The sequence below is a fragment of the Octopus bimaculoides genome, chromosome 7 (genome assembly GCF_001194135.2).
Source record: "Octopus bimaculoides isolate UCB-OBI-ISO-001 chromosome 7, ASM119413v2, whole genome shotgun sequence".
Lineage (NCBI taxonomy): Eukaryota > Metazoa > Mollusca > Cephalopoda > Octopoda > Octopodidae > Octopus > Octopus bimaculoides.
The window spans coordinates 6,913,431-6,937,177 of NC_068987.1; the positions used below are offsets into that span (position 1 = coordinate 6,913,431).

Consider the following 23,747-nt stretch of genomic DNA (forward strand, 5'->3'; position numbering starts at 1 on the left):
ATATATATATATATATATATATATATATATATATATATATATATATACATACATACACACACATACAGACACACACATACAGACACACACATACAGACACACACATACATGCATATATTACGAGACGAAATAACCAAAGGGAATCATTAAAGTATATGCACACATTTATAATCGGTGTACAATCGAAAAACGTATTCTTCATAGTGATATGACTCCTACACGATAAGCGTGTATATATAGAATGTAAAACGGATTTCCTTTTATAATCATCTAATGAATATGAGTTAATACAAGTAAATATATATACAGTTATGTGTTTTTGTGTGTCTTAAAACGAAGTTAAAATTTTTCATAATTTAGCCCCCAAACAATATTTCGGATTTACAGATGAATTATTGATTATAAACTTCGAAATATGTAGAAAATTGAAATACTTACCGAAAAGGAAAAATACAAGCGCTGTTTCAAGAATGAACACATGGGCAGAAATTATATTTTTTAAAGTTATAATTGCAACACTTGTAAATATCATATTTAAAAAGGTTTTTTTTTCTAATTACAATGTAATCTATAGTTACAATACATGTTCTATTTATTGGCTTTTACGGAAAGAATAAAGTAACATTTAAATTAATAATATTTCTAGTCGAAACATATCTTTTTATATCGTGATATTCAGTATCATGTAAGCCATGTGTATCAACATCGTATGAGCCATGTATATGACAATCTAATTACTTTATTTCAGTCATACTGCTGGGAGTCATACTGCTAGGGGTCATATTGCTGTTTGATTCACAATGCTATGAATCAAACATATCATATTTTCATCTTCGAATAGACTAGTTTTAACCCCTCATTTATAATACCATGTTGGTTGTGAAATAATTTATATTTTCCGTGTTAATCCGAAAAATCTAAATTATTGATTGATTGTGAAGGTATTTTATTTAGTCTTTATTGGCTGCGAATTTCCTTCTGGCATAATTTCATTATCAAGTGTTATATCAATTTATAATACGTATTACAATAAGGAATTATTTTTTTCATAAAAGCAATCAATAATGTCATTTACTTATAACGATAATCTATAAACCTTGTAATACGCAAAAACATTCAAGAATTAAGTTCAACAAAATTCAAATGTTTTAGGATAGTTGTCATAACAATTAACACTTATTTGCTACACTACAGATAAGAATAAAGATTAGAAAACACTACTGACAGAAAAATTACATCTTTAGGATAAGCTCTTTTGACTTAAATAATTTGTAATTCAACGATTGTAATAAAGATCATAACACAGAGGATTTCACTTTTTCTTCAGTTATAGGTCGATAAAGGAAGTGATGTCTATTCAATGTAATATACCGTTATCATATAATATAACATTTTGTCAATTGGAACGAGCAGGATACAGTTATTTAGTGCGAGGTCACTCTATATAAAGAGTACCTGGATTGATACTCGCATTGAGGATATTCTTTTCATATATTTTGCTTCTATCAGTCATACAGATAAATTTTAAATTAATTTATGAAGGAACATTAATAAAATAATGTTTATCTAATTAATAGTAGTGCAATATTACTCAACGAAAAATGCTGTAGAACTTTGCGGCATCAATGAATGTTAGCAAATATTGTCATATTAGAAATAACATATGATTCTTATTTAATGAGAAAAGTTCCAAATGCTTGCTTGATGAATGAAAAGAGAAGGCTGGTTGAATAACCAAGAAAATAATTCTCCAAGATTATATCTAATAAACAACAAAAATTCCGTCATATGAGATGATTTCTATGCCTATCTTTAGGAAAAAATTATATAAGCATCGAACTGGCAAATGAAGTAATAACATTTTTTTAATTAATTCTTTACTGGCCATGTGACTTTTATAAGGCTATTACTTACAACATAGGTTGAAGAGTCTTTTGCTATCATCTTTCGATACTAAGATCTCCTTCAGAAATGGAGATAATGGAAGAGATGATACTTTAAAAGATACACAGTTACGAAATCGATAGTTATCATTTCTTTAGAATATATTAGCAATTATAGCAGTATCCTAAAGGCTTCCCATCAATTTTTCGTTCAGGCATTGTCATTTTTAGATGTGTGCTCCGGTAGCCTAAAGCTCAATGCATTCTTCCCCAAAAGATGATGCATCGAATTATATATTTAATATACAAAAATCAAATGCGAATAAGATCCTCTAAGAATTATCAATAACATTCAATTCTTCTGAAATATATTTAACTCTGAAGAATTCTTCCAATTCATTCTAGCAATATCCATTTTCTTTCTCTATTAGAAGAATATGACTAAAGTAATATAAAAATGACATCATGTATGCCCGTAGGGGCGCTGCCCGGTTATTAGTCAAACTCACGTTTCTTTTTTTTCAGAAACGTTATCTTTCGTATACATTGATATTGCTTAGCCGGCCACTGCCTGGTCATCTTATATCACTTGCTTAATCAATTCTTTGAATTTCAAGTTCATAATTTTGATTAGTCCTCAAGTCATTGAGTCTTCGATTATATTATCAATTTTCAGAAGATTTTAAATTGTATTTCCTTATTTTCTTTCAAACTTCATTTCTGCTCATAGTATATGTTGTGGAACCTATTACAGGGAAAGTCTTTAAGAGAAAGTCAAAGTCATGTTAGGCCTGTTTAAGTAATTGCTGTATATAAACATATGTGCGCGCGTGCGTGTATTTGCATGTATATATGTTAAACATATAATATATATATACATACATGCATACATACATGCATACATACAAACATACTTATGTATTATATATTGGCACACAAACACGCACACGAGCACATATACTATATATGCTGGAACCTAGCCGATACTTCATATATATATATATATATATATATATATATATATATATACACATATTCGTACATATGACCAAAGTGATGTTCCGCCGTATCTATACGACAATGTATTTACCATTGTGCTGTTTTGGAATTGAAACATTAAAATATCGAATTAGATAGCATAACGGACTTGATCCATAGTTGCATTTATTTATAATTGCGTTTTTAGAGCATTATTTTGAAATAAAAGCATTTTTCAAAATGAAATTAAATTGGGAATAAAAGCAAAAAGAACAAACAGGGAATTTTTTCTTTTAACCTCTTCTTTGAGAATGGCAATAAACAGAACAATAAAGCTTAGCCATCATAACAAATTGTCAAACCTTAAAACCTAAGATCGTTCGGCATTCATAAAATGATAAGCAATAAAAAATGAAAGAAGCGTTAAGACTAATAGCTGACAACTTGCCAAATGACTCACGCTACCTTATTTGAATTCTATCATTTTTAAAGTTATCACTGTAAAGTAAATAACAACATGCAATCAGCAGTAACGTATCCAATGGTATTTATAAACAAAAATGATTATAGATAAAACAAATAGGATGGTGTAATAACAATACTACTTCTATTCTTTCTTCCTGATTAAGGTGCAATACGCATAGTAGAAGTGGGTAGATAACGACCATCAACCTCAATACTTGTAGTAAAGTGCGGTATGAAATACCGCAAAGCATTTTATCAGATGTTCTTACGATTCTGTCTTCAAATTTTTGCACATAATCAGCAGTTTTTTGGGGAGATGAGGAAGTCGATTACATTGACTAGTACATGACTGGTACGTCTTTAACCGACCCTCGGGACAATGAAAGGCAAAGTCGACGTCATAACTCAGAACGCAAAGACGGTAGAACTGCCAGCTCGCTGCCTTAATAATAATAAGGGTTTCAAATTTCGACAGAAGAAAACCTACATATTTTCTTTGTCGGTGGGCAAGTTTGGCATCTGTTAGTAAACTCATCTCTTTGGCGGAAACGCGGTCCTGAGTCAAGAAAATACATAAATTGGGTGCTTGACTTACTGCTTTTTACAAGTATGGAAATGTAGTTGCTGGAAAATTCGCCTTAAAAATATATAGGGATCTGTTGGTGGGTAAGAGCAGTGATGTTCGCAGGGAAACTCTGGGGCGAACTAGTTGGTCTTTTCTGCTGGTGCCAACCTCATTCCCATCTATTAATATATTATTTATATAATCTTACGATCTCATTCGTTGGCATTTCATTATCTCTTTTTCTACAATTACCCTCATGTTATCAACTTTTCCCTCTTCCTATTTTTCATTTTATATGTATATCCAAAACTATTTATGTATTTAAGAACTTGTTTTAAGTTCTAAAATTCACTATCAGAAAACAGCAACAATTCTGTAACGTGTTTAATTGAATATGGTACGTGATATCTCGATGCAACTGCATATATTTTTATTGAATTATTTCCTTTCATACACCATAAAAAACATTGACAATGTTACTGCCAGAAGTTACTCAGAGAAAACACTCACATGAAGAACAGCTTGTTAGGTAGTGTTATAATATTTAATTCAAAAATTATCAAAACACCGTGATTCTCTTATTAGTGTTTTGTCAAATACAGTGAAGTTTGTACTTTGCTAAGATGCTTTGATAAGATTGAAACATATACGAGTAAAAATGATCAATACTGAATTAACCATTGAAATAATATTATCTTTTTTCGTCGCATAAAGCGTACTTTTTCTCATGATTTCTGCATTAAATACATTAACAAAGGTAACTTTTGAACACTTATCTAATGTGTGTTCAGTTTTACTGATGTGGAAGGATATCATATGTGTGCCAGGGGTATGATTATTTGTAAACTTTATAGAGATATGCTTACGAATATATTTGTAAAGCTATTTGTGTTAAGTGTAGCGATTATTTTTTATGAATAAATCTCTTACACGAGTTAAGGTGTGACAGTTCTTCTATAACGCGTTGTGGGCATGAGCCGTGTCATGTGATTTGATTATATATCTCACAATGTATAACCGTGTGGTGCGTACACTATTTCTCATAGTATTATTTTGTAGGTGGCAGATTCTTTACATTCTTCGTCGTGTAATTTGCACGTTATGTCTACCGTTTTTATACTAATCATATTATATAATTTCTTGATTATGACGTGGAGATTTTGAGAAGTGACTGCCGTTCGTCAATGCTTTTAGTTTTCCGAAAAAGTTTTTCACTAAACAGAAAGAAGTTAATATTTTATCATCTAATTTATTTCATTTCACTCTTTCTCCTACTGCTATTCATAATGTTGCATCTGCTGTCACAAGTATTAAAGTTGTAGTGTTTTGTAGACCATTCTTACGTCCCTCACGTACTCTGAGTTTAATCAGGGAGAAGTTATACGTTTGCTTATACATGGCTACATATACAGTGTTATATACACATGGTTACATCAATGACATAATTTACTATAGACAGTAGACTTCACATTGCTTTTCTCTTAAATTCCACAAAAATATTTAATTAAATTTGTGATTTTATTCGAAAATGGTTGCCTGAAATATTAACGTATGTAGTTATGAATATTTAAAGACTTATTTTCCTTGTGCAGGTGTAATTCTTATTAAGCGCTGTATTTTTTTCATATTTTCACTGTATGACGTATGCATAACATGACATCTACTTCCTATACCACTTGAATCACATTTGCAGGAATGATTAATGCACATTAGTTTCACTCAAGGATCGAATGACACACGCATCCATCTGATTGATCACTTGGCCACATTACCACATTCTAATCCATTCATTACTGCTTTATCTCATAGTCTATATTAATCCACTGAATTTGGATTAACATATTTGCTTTTTTTTTTGTCTCTGTATCTGCGAAGTCGATAACTGAACTCTGTATGCGACATTTGCCTATTCAGCTGTATGTTGTTTAGATAAAAGTGTTTCTATAAAGAACAGAAATCAAGTAAGATTCATAGCAAATAGAGAATTCAATAAACCTAGAGAAGCATAATAAATATAAAATCCCAACACGAAGGTTCTGAAAATTAAAGTCTGCAATACAATGTTGAACGTATACCTTAACCCTTATCATTATATGTTGTTCTAATTATTCTTCACCACACTCGGGTACGAAACATGTCCATTTCTATCAGAGCCTTTGTGAAAAGAAACGAACTTTCAAAAACAAACTAAAGCTGCAAAGATCAGTTTAATTAGTAACTTAGGAAAATAATTCGGTTGGAGTACCCATTGCTTCATTATTATTATATTATTATTATTATTATTATTATTATTATTATTATCATTATTATTATTATTATTATTATTATTATTATTATTATTATTATTATTATTATTATTATTATTATTATTATTATTATTATTATTATTATTATTATTATTATTATTATTATTATTATTATTACACTAAGCAGTGTGTAATAAGTTGGTAACAATAGTGTTGTATAAGACTAAATAAAGTGAAACATTTGATTTTATAATTGACCTATCAGTATTAAGATCTCCCTTGAACAATGAAATAGGAATTACCTTTTAGAGTTCTTTCAGACAGTTGTCGTTTTTGTCACAATGAATTATGGCTATTACCTATACAGAGAATGTACTGGCGTCATAGAAATAATAGACCACATCCACTTTACGCAAAGTTTATAGTAATTCTTTCCATTCTGATCGCAAAAATCTACCACGGCCGACCTTAGTCATTTTAGCATCAGCTGAAGTTTAAAAAAACGCCTGAAACTGATCAATGGAATCGCCAACAATTTATCGCATTTTGTCAATTTAAGTAACTAGTTTGATAGTTGTACTAATAGTCCTACTAAATAGTTTAGTTTTACTAATCATACTTGTAGTATTAGGCCTTCTAATATTCATTTATACTAATTTTACTTTTAAAATCATGGCTCAGGAAAATCCCTTTTTCCATCAAGTTCAGCAAAACATAGGTGTAATTACTTGAAAGAGTTTTAATTTATAATTTACCACTTGTATATAAGAGTGTGTAGTTACCGATACGGATACACTCATATTTTCACATTCCACTCATATAAAATAAACATTATATAACACCGGCACATTTCCCTGGAAAGACTTTATAAAATCTTGGACAATTTCAAATTAAATGTGTATCCAAGAAGTTTATATCTCTTCTTTCAGTCGTTTGAGATTTTTCTAAAACAATTGTTTTAATGAAAACTAAATGGAAAGAATAACAGTTATTGATTAGCTCGTTCTGTTAATTCCATTTATGAGAAATGTATATTATGTGTTTACCTTTCGGCTATCATATATTTACTTCTGATAATATGAAAATGTAGTCTAAAATTCATACTTATGAAGGAAAATAGGATTTTCGAATTTGTTTTTTTAGAAACAGTACATTTAAAATATGTCAAAAGTTGACTATTTATGAAGCTGTTTTATGCTATGCTCTGTAACACATTTTATGTAATATAATTTTGTTTTAAGATATATGACAGCACAAGTAAGATTCACGATTAAATAATATTATTACTAATCCAAAACTAAAATTTAATCACGTTTTTTCAAAATGATAAAAATAAGAAATGTGATTTTCACACTTGTAGTATCAATTTGCTGATTTTTTCAGTAACTACTAACACATAAATGCAATTTTCTTACACCGATAATATTTCAAATGTGATTTGACTGTGTGTGATATGAATAAATACTGTTAGTTTTAAATCGTACGTTTTATCCCTGCTATTCATTTACTAATCAGTTTCTGCTTTGTTCATTTTTTTTAATGTTTTACTTCATCCCAACAAAACTACAATATCTACAGGCGTTGGTAGCTGAGACTTTGATATTAGCGAAAACCCATGGCTACGCGGATAAGATTGAAAATGAGTTGGAAGAAGAATTGCGTCGTGACAGTAAGGGGCCCCCAAAAGAAATTTCGGCGAGGTAAGTGTTCATTTAGGCATAATTAGCATTTTATGTGGTATTAGTTTCAAATGAACATCGAATATAAAGGGACTCTTTGCAGGTAGCATGAATTTGCTAATGTGGAAAATATCTACTATATCAATGCAGAATAATTGTTGGCTTAAAAAAAATATTTTAATGCAAACTGGTATTTGAAACTCCAAGAGTAAATTGCGTTTATAAATCAGATGATTTCTGACACGAATTTAGAAACGATAACCTTCTTCGTTTCGGGAAGGGAAACCGTTAATGGATTCTTCATTTCCCTTTCTCTTGCATTTTTAATAATAGGAGAACCCTGTTTTTATTGATATATGATTTATATAAAAACACACATAATAGGTACGAGATAATAGGTACGAGTGATAGACATAAAGGTAAAATAAATGAAATATAGAAGGACAAAAAGAAGAAAGTGTAAAAAATGCTTTAGTTAGAGCAATAATATCAGGTGCCTGCCTGTATATTTGGCTCTAACTGGGTGATGCTGGTGTTTCCCAAGTTTCAAAGTGGGTACGTTTCAATATGTCTGCATTTTGTTATTATCTATGATGTAAAGTATGTATGCGATATTGTTTCCGTAGTCCACGAGAGATACTTCTTTTATTTTTCTCTATTGTATAAAGATCATAACTTTCATTCCAAACCTTACGAAATTGCAATTATGTTATATATTACCTTGGCATACACATCATGCTTAATCGAAGGAGAGATGCCTGACAACAATTATGGACGAGTTATTCACCTTGACGGTGAATAATGTGCATCTTTGTATCATGTACAATTCGGTATTTCTTATAATAATTATCAAGTATGGCACTAAATATAAATATAAATATATATATAAGTTAGTTTAAATAAATATGTAATGTACATATATAAATTCATACGTAGTTACACGTATGCATACATACACATAGACAGACAGACACAGGCGAACAAATAGACATATGTTTGTGAAAGGATATATATATATATATATGTGTGTGTGTGTGTGTGTGTGTAAATACATGTGATTGTGTGTTTATATGTGTTTGTGTGTGTTAATGTTTTTATATGCATACAAATACACGCACACAAAATTGTTTTCCGGTAATAACAGTTTTCTCCGAACTCATGGATTATTTTCCTCCTTACATCTAAGAAAGAGAATCTTTTCCAAACCGTTATGGGCTATAAAATACCCATGGAAGAAAATGCCTTAAGATACCTATGGAAGACAAGAAAACATCTCTTAATTTCAATTTATTTGCATAAATTTAACTAATTTTCATTTTTGCACAACCTCTCACCTGCTTTGATAGAATGTTTCTTTCAAATATATATTTTCACATAGCAATGGTTTCAGCAAACCGAAATATCCTTATGTAATATATATATATATATATATATATATAGATGTATGTGTGTGTGTGTGTGTGTTTGTGTGTATTCATATGGATGATTTTATAAAGACACATACTATGTTAAACTATGTTTTTCGTGTAGTATAACGATTTCGAACAATGAAATGTTCCTAATTGATGAACAAAGTACGTAGTGAAACTTAATGCATTACACTATATTCCTTTCACCATGCCGTTCTTTAGAGGTCTCAGCTTCATTTTTCTACGTCTTCGCCTGAGAAAGTGCTTTCACCTGAGTAGAATCGAATACCGTTTTATTACTAGAAGTGACGTTTTCTATCTTAAACAATTTTCTTTTGATAATCCCAGAAGTATCACGTAAGAAAAATATGTAGACAAATGTCTAAAATATGTCGACAGATGTATTCTCTATAATGAAAAGTTTATAAACGTCTGTGGTCATAAGCCTATGTACGTGTGAGTTTCTTTTACCGTGTTTACTATTCTATACTAAGCCTGTCAGAGTTTAGTGATAACGAGGAGACGGAAGAGGATATGTATTGATTGATACATTAATCTAATTAAGTAGTAAAAGGAAGGAAATCGATAAAAACTCTTCAGAGTTACTTTGGTTTGTTGTGAACAATAGAATTCAAATTCGTCTTGCGTGTTTATCATATCAATCACCACTAATACATCTAATTGCTATGCTCAAGAGATGATTCTTTAGTGGTACCTAAATACCGTTGCGTATAATTTTCCATAAATAATTTCATTTACAAATATATGTATAAACCATGCAGGCAGTTGGTCTGTATTTTATTGTTCAAATATGACTATTTACATTTTAGTGTCATCTATTTTAGCTATATCCATTTATCAAATTTAAAACCTAAAATATTACTTATGACTACTTTTAGCAATTCAAGTTTTATTTTAGTTAAATATCTTTATCGTATCGAAATATCTATATATCCCACTTCGTGTAAATGTGTTATTATTATTCCAATGAAATCATATTGTGTCCGAGAGGCGTTCTTCTTAAACGTCATAAAATAACTTATAAACAGATGCTTACATTGTTTTTGCCGCCTTTTAAAATTAAACCATACTTTATTATTTGTAACAGTAAGGCGGTGAGCTGGAAGAGTAGTTAGTGCGCCGGACAAAATGTTTTAGCGGAATTTCGCACATGCTTATGTTCTGGGAGCAAGTCCTGCTGGGGTCCACCTATCCTTTCGGGGGTCGATTAAAATAAGTACCAGTCGAGTAATGGAGCCAATGTTTTCGAATTACCCCCCACCTACGAACGTGTTGGGTTTGAGACAAAATTTAAAATCAATATTTAATAATAACCTGTATATTGCAAAACTACTTTGGAATTCCTTGTATTTTTATTTGTATTGACTCGACTCTTACTGCAGAGTCATCGTCCAGCTCCTCCCCTTCTTGTTTTATTGATAATGTTTACTATGCATTATGAAGAAAGAATATTGCAAACTATGCAATTCGTTCACTACACACATATAGTATTCATTTAATCTATGTATTTCACTGTCTCTTGTCTTGGCAGCAGCACTTTTAGTCATGATATGTATCTCGACAAATCGTGTGATAACTACCTACGCGTAATATGTAACAGCTAGCAGATTACTAACGTATAAATAGCAGCTGGATTTTATTTGAGTCCTCCAGTCATAGAAGAATGTAATGTTGTGTTATTCGTTGTCTGTACTGTTTCTGTTAGTACAAACGTTCGATAATTATGTATTATCAAATTCTGTTTGCGTTTTAAACATTAATATAAATTTAATATTCTGTAAATCTATTCTGTCTTAATTCTATATTGATTTTATGTGTTGTGGTTAACATGAGATATTTATTATATTGCTTCATTGTCTGTTGAAATCAGTTCATCTGCATGTTGAGGCCATATATATCCGCTGAAGTCTTAAATGTCTAAATTGACTTGTATCTCAGATTAAAGGTAACCTTATCCTCAACATATAGTTCACATATGAAATTTTTGCTTGTATATCTGAAAAGTAAATTCATATCAATAACAAACACCACAGTAGAATATAAAACTAAGAAATTGATAAAAGAGTTTTAATATTACTGCATCATATAGACACATTAAAACATAATAGTAGAATAAAAAATTGATAATTTAGTGACGAACTCCATCATATGTGAGCTGTTATGTCATAATAACGGAAGGCCCTATATATAACTGAGAAGACCATAGCAATACTTAATCTGAAGCTGCAAGATATATTATTTGTAAACCTGTTATTTAAAGCTCGAGTCAACAAACTTTTATCAGAGAAGCTTTTATATCTTGGAGGTGCAGTGATGTTTTTAAGCGACAAATCGAATACAGTCATGACACCACTACTTCAAATATATAATAAAAGTTTACATTACCGATGTAAATGTGTAAATTTCTAATATTTTGGATGGAGTGCATTTCCTATATGAAGTTGTTTCCAGTCGAGTTATTTGTCACTGTGTCTACTCTTTCTCACTAGCTTGGAGTTCTTTTCTTTACACGAATTCATTTTTAGCGAAGCTTTTGAATGAACAAATTGTATTTCAACTATACTTTCTGTTTGGTTGATGTTATTGCATAAAAGTAAAACTTTTATAAAAGTAAAAGATTTAGCGGAAGATGTTAACAGTAGTGCAAGGACCAAGGACTCATAATTGATTGCAAAGCAAAAAGCATTTTCATCATGTGCACAAGGCTGCATCATTCTTCAAAACATCTCTACATCATACACGGACGCTAGCACAAAACGCATTTACACATATCCACACACACGTGCGCGCGCACACACATACTCACACACAGATATATATATATATATATATATATATATATATATATATATATATACATCAGTGTGTTTAAGTGCAGTAACGTTTGGTTAAATGTGCGCACATATATATATGAATACACACATATAAATAATGTAAGTAATTTGAAAATTCATAATATCAGTTCTCTTCTTTCTAATATTTATTTCTAATATTCATTTTTAAGAACGACTATTTGATTTCAAAGGAAAAATGTCAGTATTATCCAACAGCATTATTCAAGTTATATCAGACAATGTAATCGCTATTAATTTTGTAGAATTTGTTCCTGGACAATAATTCGGTTTCACTATTTTTTTGCGATAATGATAGTTGGTGAACTAAGTATTTGTGCATCTGATCACCATTCTTTTGTTGAAGTTTAAATTTTTGCTTTCTTTTTTGTCGCAGTTTTGAAATTTATTTTGTCTCCTCACGTTCCTGTTACTTACGACTGCAGATACATCTGTTTTGATCTTGTTTTTCACCCGCAGTTACAATATTACTATTCCTCCTAGATATCGAAATAAACTTTTCAAAGGCTGCAACATAAGTGTCGTGGAGGACTTTCAGCATGATCTTTGAGAGTATTTTCTGCATTCCGCTATCAAGACCATGGTGAGAGTCTGCCGCAACAGTATTTTCAACTGTTTGTCACCCAGCTCCATGCAAAGAAAAACAGAGTTGTCCCTAGATAAGCTAGTAATTTCTTGGTTATGTGTACATTGAACAATACAACGATTTTTTCGATGTGGTGAAGTTTCCGCAATTCAACCATTGCATGGATACTGGAATTGAGTTGTATGTGTATAAAGACATGCGTATATATGTATGTATATATGTGCACATGACAATAAGATTTTGTATGATTCCTAATATGAAGTAACTCTAATAATTAATATGTGCGCGCGCATTTGGTGTATGCATTCTTTGTGCTTTGTGTACATAGCAATGTTTTTGTAGTGTACAAGTATCTGATCATCATGCCTTATTCCAGGAAACGTCTAATCATATTAAATCATGTGTTCATTCGCTTATTGAAACAGAAACAGATTTGGTTAGCACCCACCGCGCAAAGATTATCTCAGGATAACTTGGATGAAACTGTGAAGTCACTAGAATTGCAATATATGCGAAGTCACCTGAAAAAGAATATTGCGCAACTATTGTCCTCGTTTTTTTAGGAATATCTTTCCTGCGCTCGGAAAATTACTGGGGCTGAGATCGATTTGGGCGTTTTGTATGCGGAATATTGCCAAGCGTTCACTAAACTTAATCAGCTGGCCAACGTGACTGTTGGAGCATAAAATCTGACATTCTGTAGTGGAGTATATGAATGACAATAACCAGACAACAGATCAATGCATCGGATGAAAGTTTAACACTTCAGCAGGACATTCATGGGCAACGCTATGAAGAATTCAGTTTCAAAAAGACACATTAAGTCTGTGATGTGGGGGATGTAGACAAATAGACGGGTAGCGGTTGACGACAGTCAATTCTATCCAAGCTGAATGTATCACGAACCCATTCGCCGTACACATGCTTTGTGTCGGTTCAGTGAAAAAAAATCTATGGAATTATATCTTACAATTGGTGTCACATGTGGTGTGTATTGGATTATCCAGCAAGTGTATCTCGACGATGACTCATCACTTTCCTTAGTAGAGAAAAACTCGTCAGTCTTTCTCTCTGGCAAGAGAAGATGGCGAACAAAAATGGGTGATGAAAGCCGTAAAATCACTGAGAGTAGACATTTATCTCTCAACTCAATAACTCACCAGTTTCCTGAAATATTACTTGAACGTAAATATTATGTTGGAGAATGCGAAAATCCTACAATAACTATGTGGCTGCGGGCTGGCTGTGAGAATTCTCAGCTAACACTTTCTTTTGGTGTGTCAATTTATTCTTGAATTTTATGTGGATAACCTCATTTCGGGAATACATTCTAATTATTATCTTGTTAATTGTCCTTTATTATTATTATTGTTTATAATTCTCATTTTTATTTACTCATATTACTGAATTCGCCATTTTTCTCAGTATATATTCTTCACTGTCTTTACCTTTTGTATTTGTACTATCCCCAATAATAAATAATTGGTATCATTTTCCCATATCGTGTGCCTTCAGAGCACTGCTGAGCGCATGCGGTGTTTCGTTTTGGATTTGTAGTAAGTGTGCAATGTAAATGGTTACTGTTACTCTGTGTTGTGTATAAATCCTGGTGTTTTGCTTATGTACTTTGCATGCTTTCATTATTTCCCAAAGCATGATTGTTTTTGTTGTCACATCTCTTCATTTTGGTTATCTCTATCTCCAGATCTTTCGATAATTCTTCCATTCCATTTACAGATACATCGTCATCTGTTGGTACTGATGCTTTCAGACTCCTTTACTTCTGGGCCTAACAAACGACGGCCTTAATAATACTGTGTGTGTGAATTGACATATTTCCGATTATAGTCGTTTTGTAATTCTCTTCGGCAACTTCTGGTGTACAATAATACATCCTTTTTTCTCACAGTATTCAATAATGTAATCACCAACGCTTTCATGCCTGCAAACATATTCTGGTAAATTTGAGTAGGCAGACAAAATGAACTAATTGTTTCTTTCCTGTTTGCTCGTCATTCACTTAATTCATTTTGCTTTATTAAATGCTTGTGGTAAATTTCTACTGGGGAAGATTTGAAGGTGTGTCACAATTAAGAACACTTTAATGTCATCTTTAGGTCCTGCTCTTCACAAATGCTGCGATTTATTTTTGTCTTATTCCGTCCTGTCCGCTGATCTGGATTTGGCTGTCAGCAGCACATTTTACAGTAGTTTTTAACCGTTTCGATTTGCTAATTTTGATCTCCTTTCAATCGCATTTGGATGTTTTTAAGCAACTATTTTATATTTGTTCATTTCTTTGAAGGCAAAGGAAAGTTTTTTTATAGCAGTTAGTTCTCCATGATTTGTATTAGTTTTCCTCGATTCTTCACAACATATTTTGTAGTTCTACACTGAATATTTCTTAATAGTTTTCCAGTTAGATAAGGCTCCCACCTACTTGCAATCAATGTAAATATAATCTTTTGCATCATATTTTCAGTAATGTATTCTAAATGCAGTTAGTTTTTAAACGAGTTTTTTTTACGAAATTTCTCAAATGCAAATATACCTATAAATGATAGTCCTAGATATATCGGATAAAAGACCTATGGACAGAAAATAGTGATGGGGACACCATCAGAATTGACGTCACACAACTGCCTAACATCGGACGGCTGTTATTCCCATTACATTAGAAGAACCTTTCTAACTGAGCCATAAAATTTATAATGGATCATATTTTGGACAATACCTCTGAATCAAAAACACTTTCTTGAAATCCTTGAATTATACATTTCAAATATCATCTGAGGTAAAAAATATCTGGTAAAGTGAGTTTATGCGATCTTTGTACGAGGAAACCTTTCTTTTTCGCAAAATTGGCTCTCTTAATCTCGTACACAATAATGAGCTATACATTTTACAGATATAGGTGACGCTACAAAGAATCACCATACGACAACAGAAATTGTCCAGGAACATGATTAACCAATTCTAAACAGAGGGTTTTTCCAGAATACATTCGTCATATTGATTCAACATATTTGCAAATGATTTTCATCATAAATTAGTTTCCAAATTGATTGATCTTGCTAAAAATTAATGTATATTTCAATTAGTCTGTTATCACATGGAGACAACTGATTTACATAAAAAGGGTTCCACATAATATCTCCCATAATTTGTACATTAATGAATTCCACATTATTATGTCAACAACTCCAATCTTCACCGTCGAGAAAGAAACCGGTTTTAATTCAAATATTTTATATCATGATACTGTTTCAACTGGTCCTTGAAATTTCACCTTGTGACTATAGTATTCCTCGATAAATTATGCTATTAATTTTTTAAAACAAATCCACAATGAAATGATTAAAGCGTTATTGCACACTTGCTGTGAAGTGCGTCACAAAGTATCAAAGGAATACTTAACCATATAAATATCTGACCAGTCGTTGCATCTGCTTTTCAAACATTCTGCAGTCGTTATTTTCCTGATTGGGTTAAAGTTATATTTTAAGTGTGATGTATTTTGCTATTCGTAAAATTTCCATCGTTATTCGAATTTCTGTGGAATCAATTTCTATTTTTTAACTGAAGACATTTTCTGTATTGTATAAAATATATTACAATGGCATCTATTGTAAGTGCATAGTCAAGCAATGAGATCATGTCACACTTTTGCGCCCGATATTGAACACCGTGAGTAATAACATTTGTAACTGCCATACTTACATAGAACTTTGTATAATGCGTTGGTTGTTTGAAATGCAGTCGGTGTTTTGTGGTTTTGTGTTAGTGTGTAAGCTTTCCGTCTGGTGATTTTGCTGTGTATTCTGAATTTGAGCTTGAAGACTACGTGTGGTATATGTTACATTTCTTTTCATGGATTTTAATGACGCGTTCATCCATTGTGTAATCGGAAAGTTATATTTGTATGCGCATCAGTAATTTTGTCAGTTTATTGTTGTAATTTGTCTGGACTACTAATTTACTAGAATACTTATTATTAAACTCTAATAGTGCTAGATTATACTATTTTAAACTCCTTTAGTAGATGAACATTCAAAAGCTACTCTAAGACGGGATTCGACAAATAAAATGTTGTTTATGAGGACCATTTGGGATATGTTGTCAGTATTCTGGCTATTGAGTACGTGTATATATAATCATGGCTATATATACTAGGGGCAATTAACAGGATGAGGACAAATGTAATGTTAAACCATGTATGACAAATGTTAAAGGAGCAATAGGCTTTTAATGCGGATTATATTTTGTACAACTAATCGAAGGAGTATTCCATCAATATTTTATCGTTGGAAGATGGCGGCGAGCTGACAGAGACGTCAGCACGCCGGTCGAAATGCTTAGCGGTATTTCATGTGTCTTTAAGTTTTGAATTCAATTTCCGCCGAGGTCGAATTTACCTTTCGGGGTCGATAAATTAAGTACTAGTTGCGTAACGGTGTCGATGCAATCGACTGCCCCCTCCCGCCAAATTTCGGGCCTTGTGCCTAGAGTAGAAAAAGATTATACTGTTTCTATTTATACATTTACTTTCCTCAGTTATATCTACAAATTACGAAATATAATGTCCATCAATCCAGAATGTAACAGCTTACGGAATATATAAGCCTTGATAAACACCCACTCCGTAAACACAGACGACAAAAGCAAAGCAGTGCTATTATCTAGTAATTACTAGTTTCGATAATGTACCACAGTGCTAGACAACTAAGGTACGAAAGGTATATTATTTCTCCCTGCCCAAGGGCCTCTGTAATTATTCATGAAAGCCTGGTCCCAGTTCGATGTACCAAATGTTGTCAAGTTTCAATCTTTCAGCAAAATGTTCCTCGTTGAATCTCTTCCTATTTAAAAGAATGCCGGTAAATGACATTTTTTTGCTGTCTCTGTTGACACCCGAAAAAATACGTGCATGCACACTTCTTTTGTTGACAAGATTTCTACTCGCCAGTGTCGCTAAAATGTCTGCGTTTACTTTTAGTTGTTGTTTACTATAAATATTTTACTTTACAATTAAATCAGTACTTTTTTTTGCTTGTTTTGTGTATGTGTCAAAAGTACGATATTGTACATTTTCCATTGTGCTTTTGTGAATATGCTGTGTGATATCCATAACCTTTTTTTGTCAATGACCTGAAGGCAAAGAAAAACTGTAAAAAATGTAACACAGAACTTATACTTTTCTTTTGTCAACCTCTGAAAGAGGAGAATTTAAACTGCAGAAAGTTATTTGTATGTTAGTATTCTTCGTAAAAAATTTATTTCCGTTAGCAGAATGTTTCCGAGCGAGGTTTAAGAAAACGTATACATTTGTAAATGATAAAAATAATAATAGTCTCAAACTCTGATAAAAGGCCAGAAATTTTGACGGTTTGAAGTAAGTCAATACCATGGACCCAAGTGCTTGACTGGTACTTTATTTTATCGACTTTATTTTAATTGCTATGATCATATCCCGCCGTCTTTCGTTGAGAATGAGCGAGTAAAGTACATATGGGATATGACCATCTTTACAAACAGGCACGTAGGACATAATCGTTTTGACGTCATGACTGTGCACACATGAATGAATCATAGTAGAAGTCGGTGTTTCTGCTGACCAGAATGTTTAAATTACCGAGGGAGTGAAGGTAAACAAATACCAGGATTTGGCAAGCCAGGCACGAGAAATACATCAAGCAACAGTCAAAATTGCCCCTTTTGTTATCTCTGCACTCGGAACAATTTCAAAGAATCTGGATGCAGTACCTGAGATCTTCGGCTTGCTACATATATTATGGGAATGTAGAAATGAGTGCGGTGCTTTTAGAAGCTCATGTGAGGAGGAAGGTGTTGAGTCTCGGAGCTGAGGCATAATTACACACAATCCGACCGTGAAACGCCTAAGTGTTGGAAAAACAACGAAAAAATGATTTTTTAAAAATCTACCCCAGTACTTCACTGGTACTTTATTTTAACGACTTCAGAATGACGAGAGATAAAATAAGAGTTCCAAGAACACATACTCAATGTCTGTAGAGACCCCAATATACGTAAATAAATTAAAAGGTCGCCGAGAAGTATGCGCAACGAGATGAAACAGAAGAATCCATTGTGAAAGCAAAACAAAGAAAAGCAGAAACCAAATCGAACGAAATTTCAGAGCAGCTTAATAGCAACAAGAAAAGAGAGAAAACAAGTCTCGAGGCAAAATCAGGTAAAAACTAAACATTAAATATCAACAAATAATATATGAGAATCTTCAAAAGCTCTTCAGAAACAATGTTAGGAAATTTTACTAATAGCTGAGCCATGAGAATTAACATCAAGGGAATGATTTAGCAAATACTGAAGTATTTGTTATGTCATTCGATCAAATATTTGGAGCAAAGAGATTCAATACACTAGTGAGTTGAACTGGTTATGGAAGTTTAAAATTGAAATGGCCTAACGATAAAATGTTTACAAATATACCAAATATAGTAAAAGTTCCTCAATCCTATGTTGTTTCGTTAGTGAACAGAACTGTTGAAAACTCTATCTTCTGCCCATTTCAGTCTCTTCTGCTTATGAACATCCTTCAGAGGGGGGGGGGGGCTTGTAACAAGTTTAACATTCCTGGCTACCTGCTTCAAGAGGCGACACCTGGTAGTTTTGGATACCTCCTCCCTGCCACAATGTTTGAAGATTTCTCTACTTGTCAGATATGGGTTCTGCACAACTCTCCTTTTCACCCATGATAAAATACGATTCGAAGCAACCCTCGAATGGCCCTTATCTGCCCTCGATCGGACAAAAATAGGAGACTGCAAAAATTTCTTCATTGTTCGGTGATTCCTTACCAGTATTTTGGATACTTCTATGGTTGTTTTTCCTCTTCCAAGCTTTGACACAATGGTAGACTTCTCATTTGAAGTAAGATCACATTTCTGATCCTTAATTATACTTAAATTGGATACATGCCTAATAATTTGGGATAGCAGAAATATTGCTGCTACACGATAATGGCTGCCGTTTGTTTTCGTCTGCGCAGATCCAATTTATTTTAACAGAATTTACGCAGGTAAGGGTTGCCAACAGTCAGTGAGAAAACAACTGATTTTGAACGTATATACACTTATTTATTGAGAGAAGGTTGATTTGCCTAACAATGTGGGACGCAGTGTACTATCTTTCTTGAGGTTTCTATATATTTATTTATTTAATATTTATTTCTCTACTTGCTATTAAGTATCCTCTGTTATAGCGTTTAATGTGGTAGCATCTCCCCTCGAATGATGTTAACTCCGCATGATTTTGTAGTTTTTGTAATTTGTTTGTGCTATAACTTACCCTTCGATATTTTACTCCATGTCTTGGGCCCTTGCGGCCAATAAAAGAAGCAATCATCTTTCATTGTCACCGGGAACGCTCGTGGTTAATGAAAAGATGAACAATTTATTAGAGAAGGTGATGAGATGTTAAGAAACAAAACTAAACTGCAGAAGTAAATTATTAGAAAATGTGAAAACGTGGAGAATAATATCCTAAGAGGACTCTTTGTCTCATACCTGAGAGGAATATAATGAGAAAATCCACACCTGCAAAAAGAGATTGCTAAAACCAGGGTCAAAATAAATATTCTGGCATACATTGATAAACTGTACAGAAAAACTGAAAAATACCTGGAGTCACTAGTCCAATCTGTAAGAATATTTGTTTATAGGTATGAGTCTTAGGCTGAACAAGTCTGCAGTTATCACAGAAACATAACTCAAGATGAAATCATTAGATTACTGTGCTGCAGCACAGAATTTTGTCAGCGAACAGGTCGCGGTCTCAAAGCGACGAAAATATTTTGACAAATTAAATTTAAATGTTGAAGTGAATCTAACGGTCTGTGTGTGTTATTTTAAATGGCTTATAAACACCTTCCACGCTATAACAATATTGATAATAATAACAACGAAAACAACTACAGCAAAAATATTAATAATAATAATAATAATAATAATAATAATAATAATAATAATAATAATAATAATAATAATAATATAGCTGAAAAAAGTATCAATGAAAAACAGAAACTGAGAGCACTATACTTGCAGCGAAAGACGAAGTTTTGGCCACACATTGGAGGGCAAACCTTTGGAATGAGCAAGTATCTCCACTGTACGACTTCTGTAATAGAGTAGACGAAACCTTTGCCTGTATAATGAATGAATGCCCTAGACATTCCCACAACCATTACAAGCTGTGGTAACACGATGAGGTAGCGAAAGTGCTATAATGGAAACTGTGTGAAAAGCGGGGGTCTAGAGAGAAGTTAGATGTGGTATGAGCCCAAACCGTAGAGAATGGCAGAGTCGAAGACGTGCAAAATCCTGTGGGATTTCGCAATCCAGATGAACCAAGTGCTAGAGCATAACAGACCGTCCCTGGTGGTGGTGGAAGGAAGGCGAGAAAATAGAAAAGATAGATAAAGTATAATCCTCATAGGTAGGAAATAACCCGGATATGGGAAATGAAGAAAGTTAAGATAGTGTCAATTAATGATGGTTCCTTGGGGACAGAATCAGACGGTATCAGCAAGACTATATAGAAAATCGGAATAGAATGTCCAGTAGAACTGTTACAAAAGGCTTGCCTCCCTGCCACGGCCAGAATAATCAGGAAAGTATTAGATAGTTGAAAAACACAGATTGCAGGCAAAAAGCCCACTACACATGCAAAACTTTAGGAGTTCCAACAAATCTTGAATTAACAAATAATAATAAGTTACTCATAGATAAAATGGTAATGAAGATTGTTAACGAAGAAGGACAAATTTATCAATGGCCTGGATATACTACCGCAAGACCTATGACATGATTCCACGTCTTTGGATCAGAAAACGTTTGAATATGTCTGTGATTGCAAAGAACGTCAATAATGTTTCTTAGAAAAAACATGGAAAATTGGAAGACAGGACTAACATCATAAAGATAGCACCAAGCAACGTAATAATTCAAGCAGAGTATTTTTTCAGGGTGACAGTGTCTCCTTGACTATTCGTTTAGAAATAAAGAAAATAATCCGCAGGCATGAAACCAGGACTTGAATACACAGGAAGTTAAGTCAACATTAGGAAGTACTAAGAAAAGGGAGGTGGTAAAAGTATACACCAGATCGGGTTCCAGAGAATCACAAAGCAGCCATACTATGAGATATGTTAATGCATGCAATATTGTTGCCAGAGGTCAATTGGAAAATGTGTGGATTCTAGTTGACTTAACATTCTCAACGAGTGATAATATTTTTCCTAGAGAAACGGAGAAATTACTGAGATATATAACTCTTTAGATAGAGGAAACATAAATGTTAGGATTCAATGCAGAAACACTCTCTATGGTAAGCGATAAGTGCCTTGGGAATGGTGAAAAAAACTTTAAGCAAATACTTAGCGAAACATCAATAACTTACAAACTTGCACATTCTTCAGAAATTAACACACATACGTACTGCACATATATTAAGTAGAACACTTAAATACAATGAAAGATGGAAACCTCAACAAAACACTTCTCCTACTGGAGGTACACAGAGATGTGTCTCAAAAGTACAGTTAAATGATGCAGTATATTTCAGACTGCAAAGTAATAATAATATGATGGTTTTACTTACTGCAAAAATTTAGCTACAATATACAGTGCAAAAGCTTAACTGGGATAGTCTAGTTACATTTTTACTTTTCCGTAACAGCTTCACAAAAAACTATAGTTTTAATTCCAATATATGAAACACCGCATTCATTCAAATTTGTCGTTGACTGTTTGGAAGTTAAGGTTTTTTAGAAAGCCGCGTAGGATAGTCATATAGTTATATTGCAAACCCACATCATCCCACATTTATCGCCAGCACCACTCTGATCACTCACACCCTGCAAATAAGTCAAGTCCAAAGTCCAAATGTTTGAGAATAAACGGATTTGTACTAAAACAGGAGATTATTGCAAACATGAAATGATTTTATGAGCCATTATGCCAGCTACGATTGTACTGAATGACACCTGAATTTGAATGGCAAATAACAATTCGAAAATTGAATACGAATGACAAACTTTCAAAGAAAAATTACTGAAAAATACCGTTCTTTCAAAATTAATATCCGTTTATTGTGTACTTTAGACGTTACAAAAATGTAAAGCAAATTCTAACTAGTACGTCTAACCCTAATGAAAACTGCATTAGTATTTCTGAACGCTGTACCTCTAAAAATAGTTAAGAGAGAGATAAGAATTGTTCATTGTATAACTGAAAGAGTCAAGTCAATTCCATCACAGGTTTCAAGAGTAATGTTATGATTTCTACAGATGGTATGACGTGTAATGATTACGCATTTGATCAATCAATTGACTAGTACTTTATTTTATTGACTCCGAAATTCGCGGAATTTGAACTCATGGTGTATAGAGTCGAGAAAAAAGCTATGCAAGTTGTCCAACTTCGCAGAAAGAGTACAAACGCGGACATGACAAGGTTGCCCAAAACCTTCACTGGCTAATATGCCAGAAGTATGGATACGAGGTAACGGGTGCTTTATATATATATATATATATATATATATATATATATATATTATCGCCTGAACACGTGCTCAACCAGGTTGACAGATGCTGTTATAATACATTGCTGGGTACATTGACATTTTGCATCGTTTTAGCCATCGAATGAGGCCACCTCGCTGGGTAGGCGAGCAAGCCAACATTCCCAGCAACATGTAATGAAGTATGTTGCTCGAGAGCAAAACGCACCGCCCGTTCTCGGAATCAAAGCTACAATCTAGCGATTGTATGTGCAACAGCTCAACCACTAGCTCACGTGCCAAGCCATGATCGATCGTTGACCAAACACCATTCATTTTTTTTCTCCGTGTTTTTCTCCTTGTTTTCTCCGTACTCTTCCTGTTGAAGAGCGTAGCTCGAAACGTTAAAGACTTTCTGTATTCCCGAGCGTCAAACTAATACATCCCTTTGTTGTTTACACCACCTGTCCTCGTCTGTTGTTGCTTTTTTTTTTCGTACATTCTCCCTTATATATATATATATATAT

At 32.8% G+C, this 23,747-nt stretch overlaps 1 protein-coding gene across 6 annotated transcripts in view; it reads left to right on the plus strand.

Moving 5' to 3' along the window:
* LOC106869300 (uncharacterized) overlaps positions 1-23,747 on the plus strand; it is a 280,230-nt gene that overhangs the window by 173,607 nt on the left and 82,876 nt on the right. For all 6 annotated transcript variants that reach the window (XM_014914977.2, XM_014914976.2, XM_052969190.1 and 3 more), the window contains one exon: positions 7,716-7,837. In XM_014914977.2, coding sequence (XP_014770463.1) covers positions 7,716-7,837 — 122 coding nt within the window. The remainder of the gene's footprint in view (positions 1-7,715; positions 7,838-23,747) is intronic.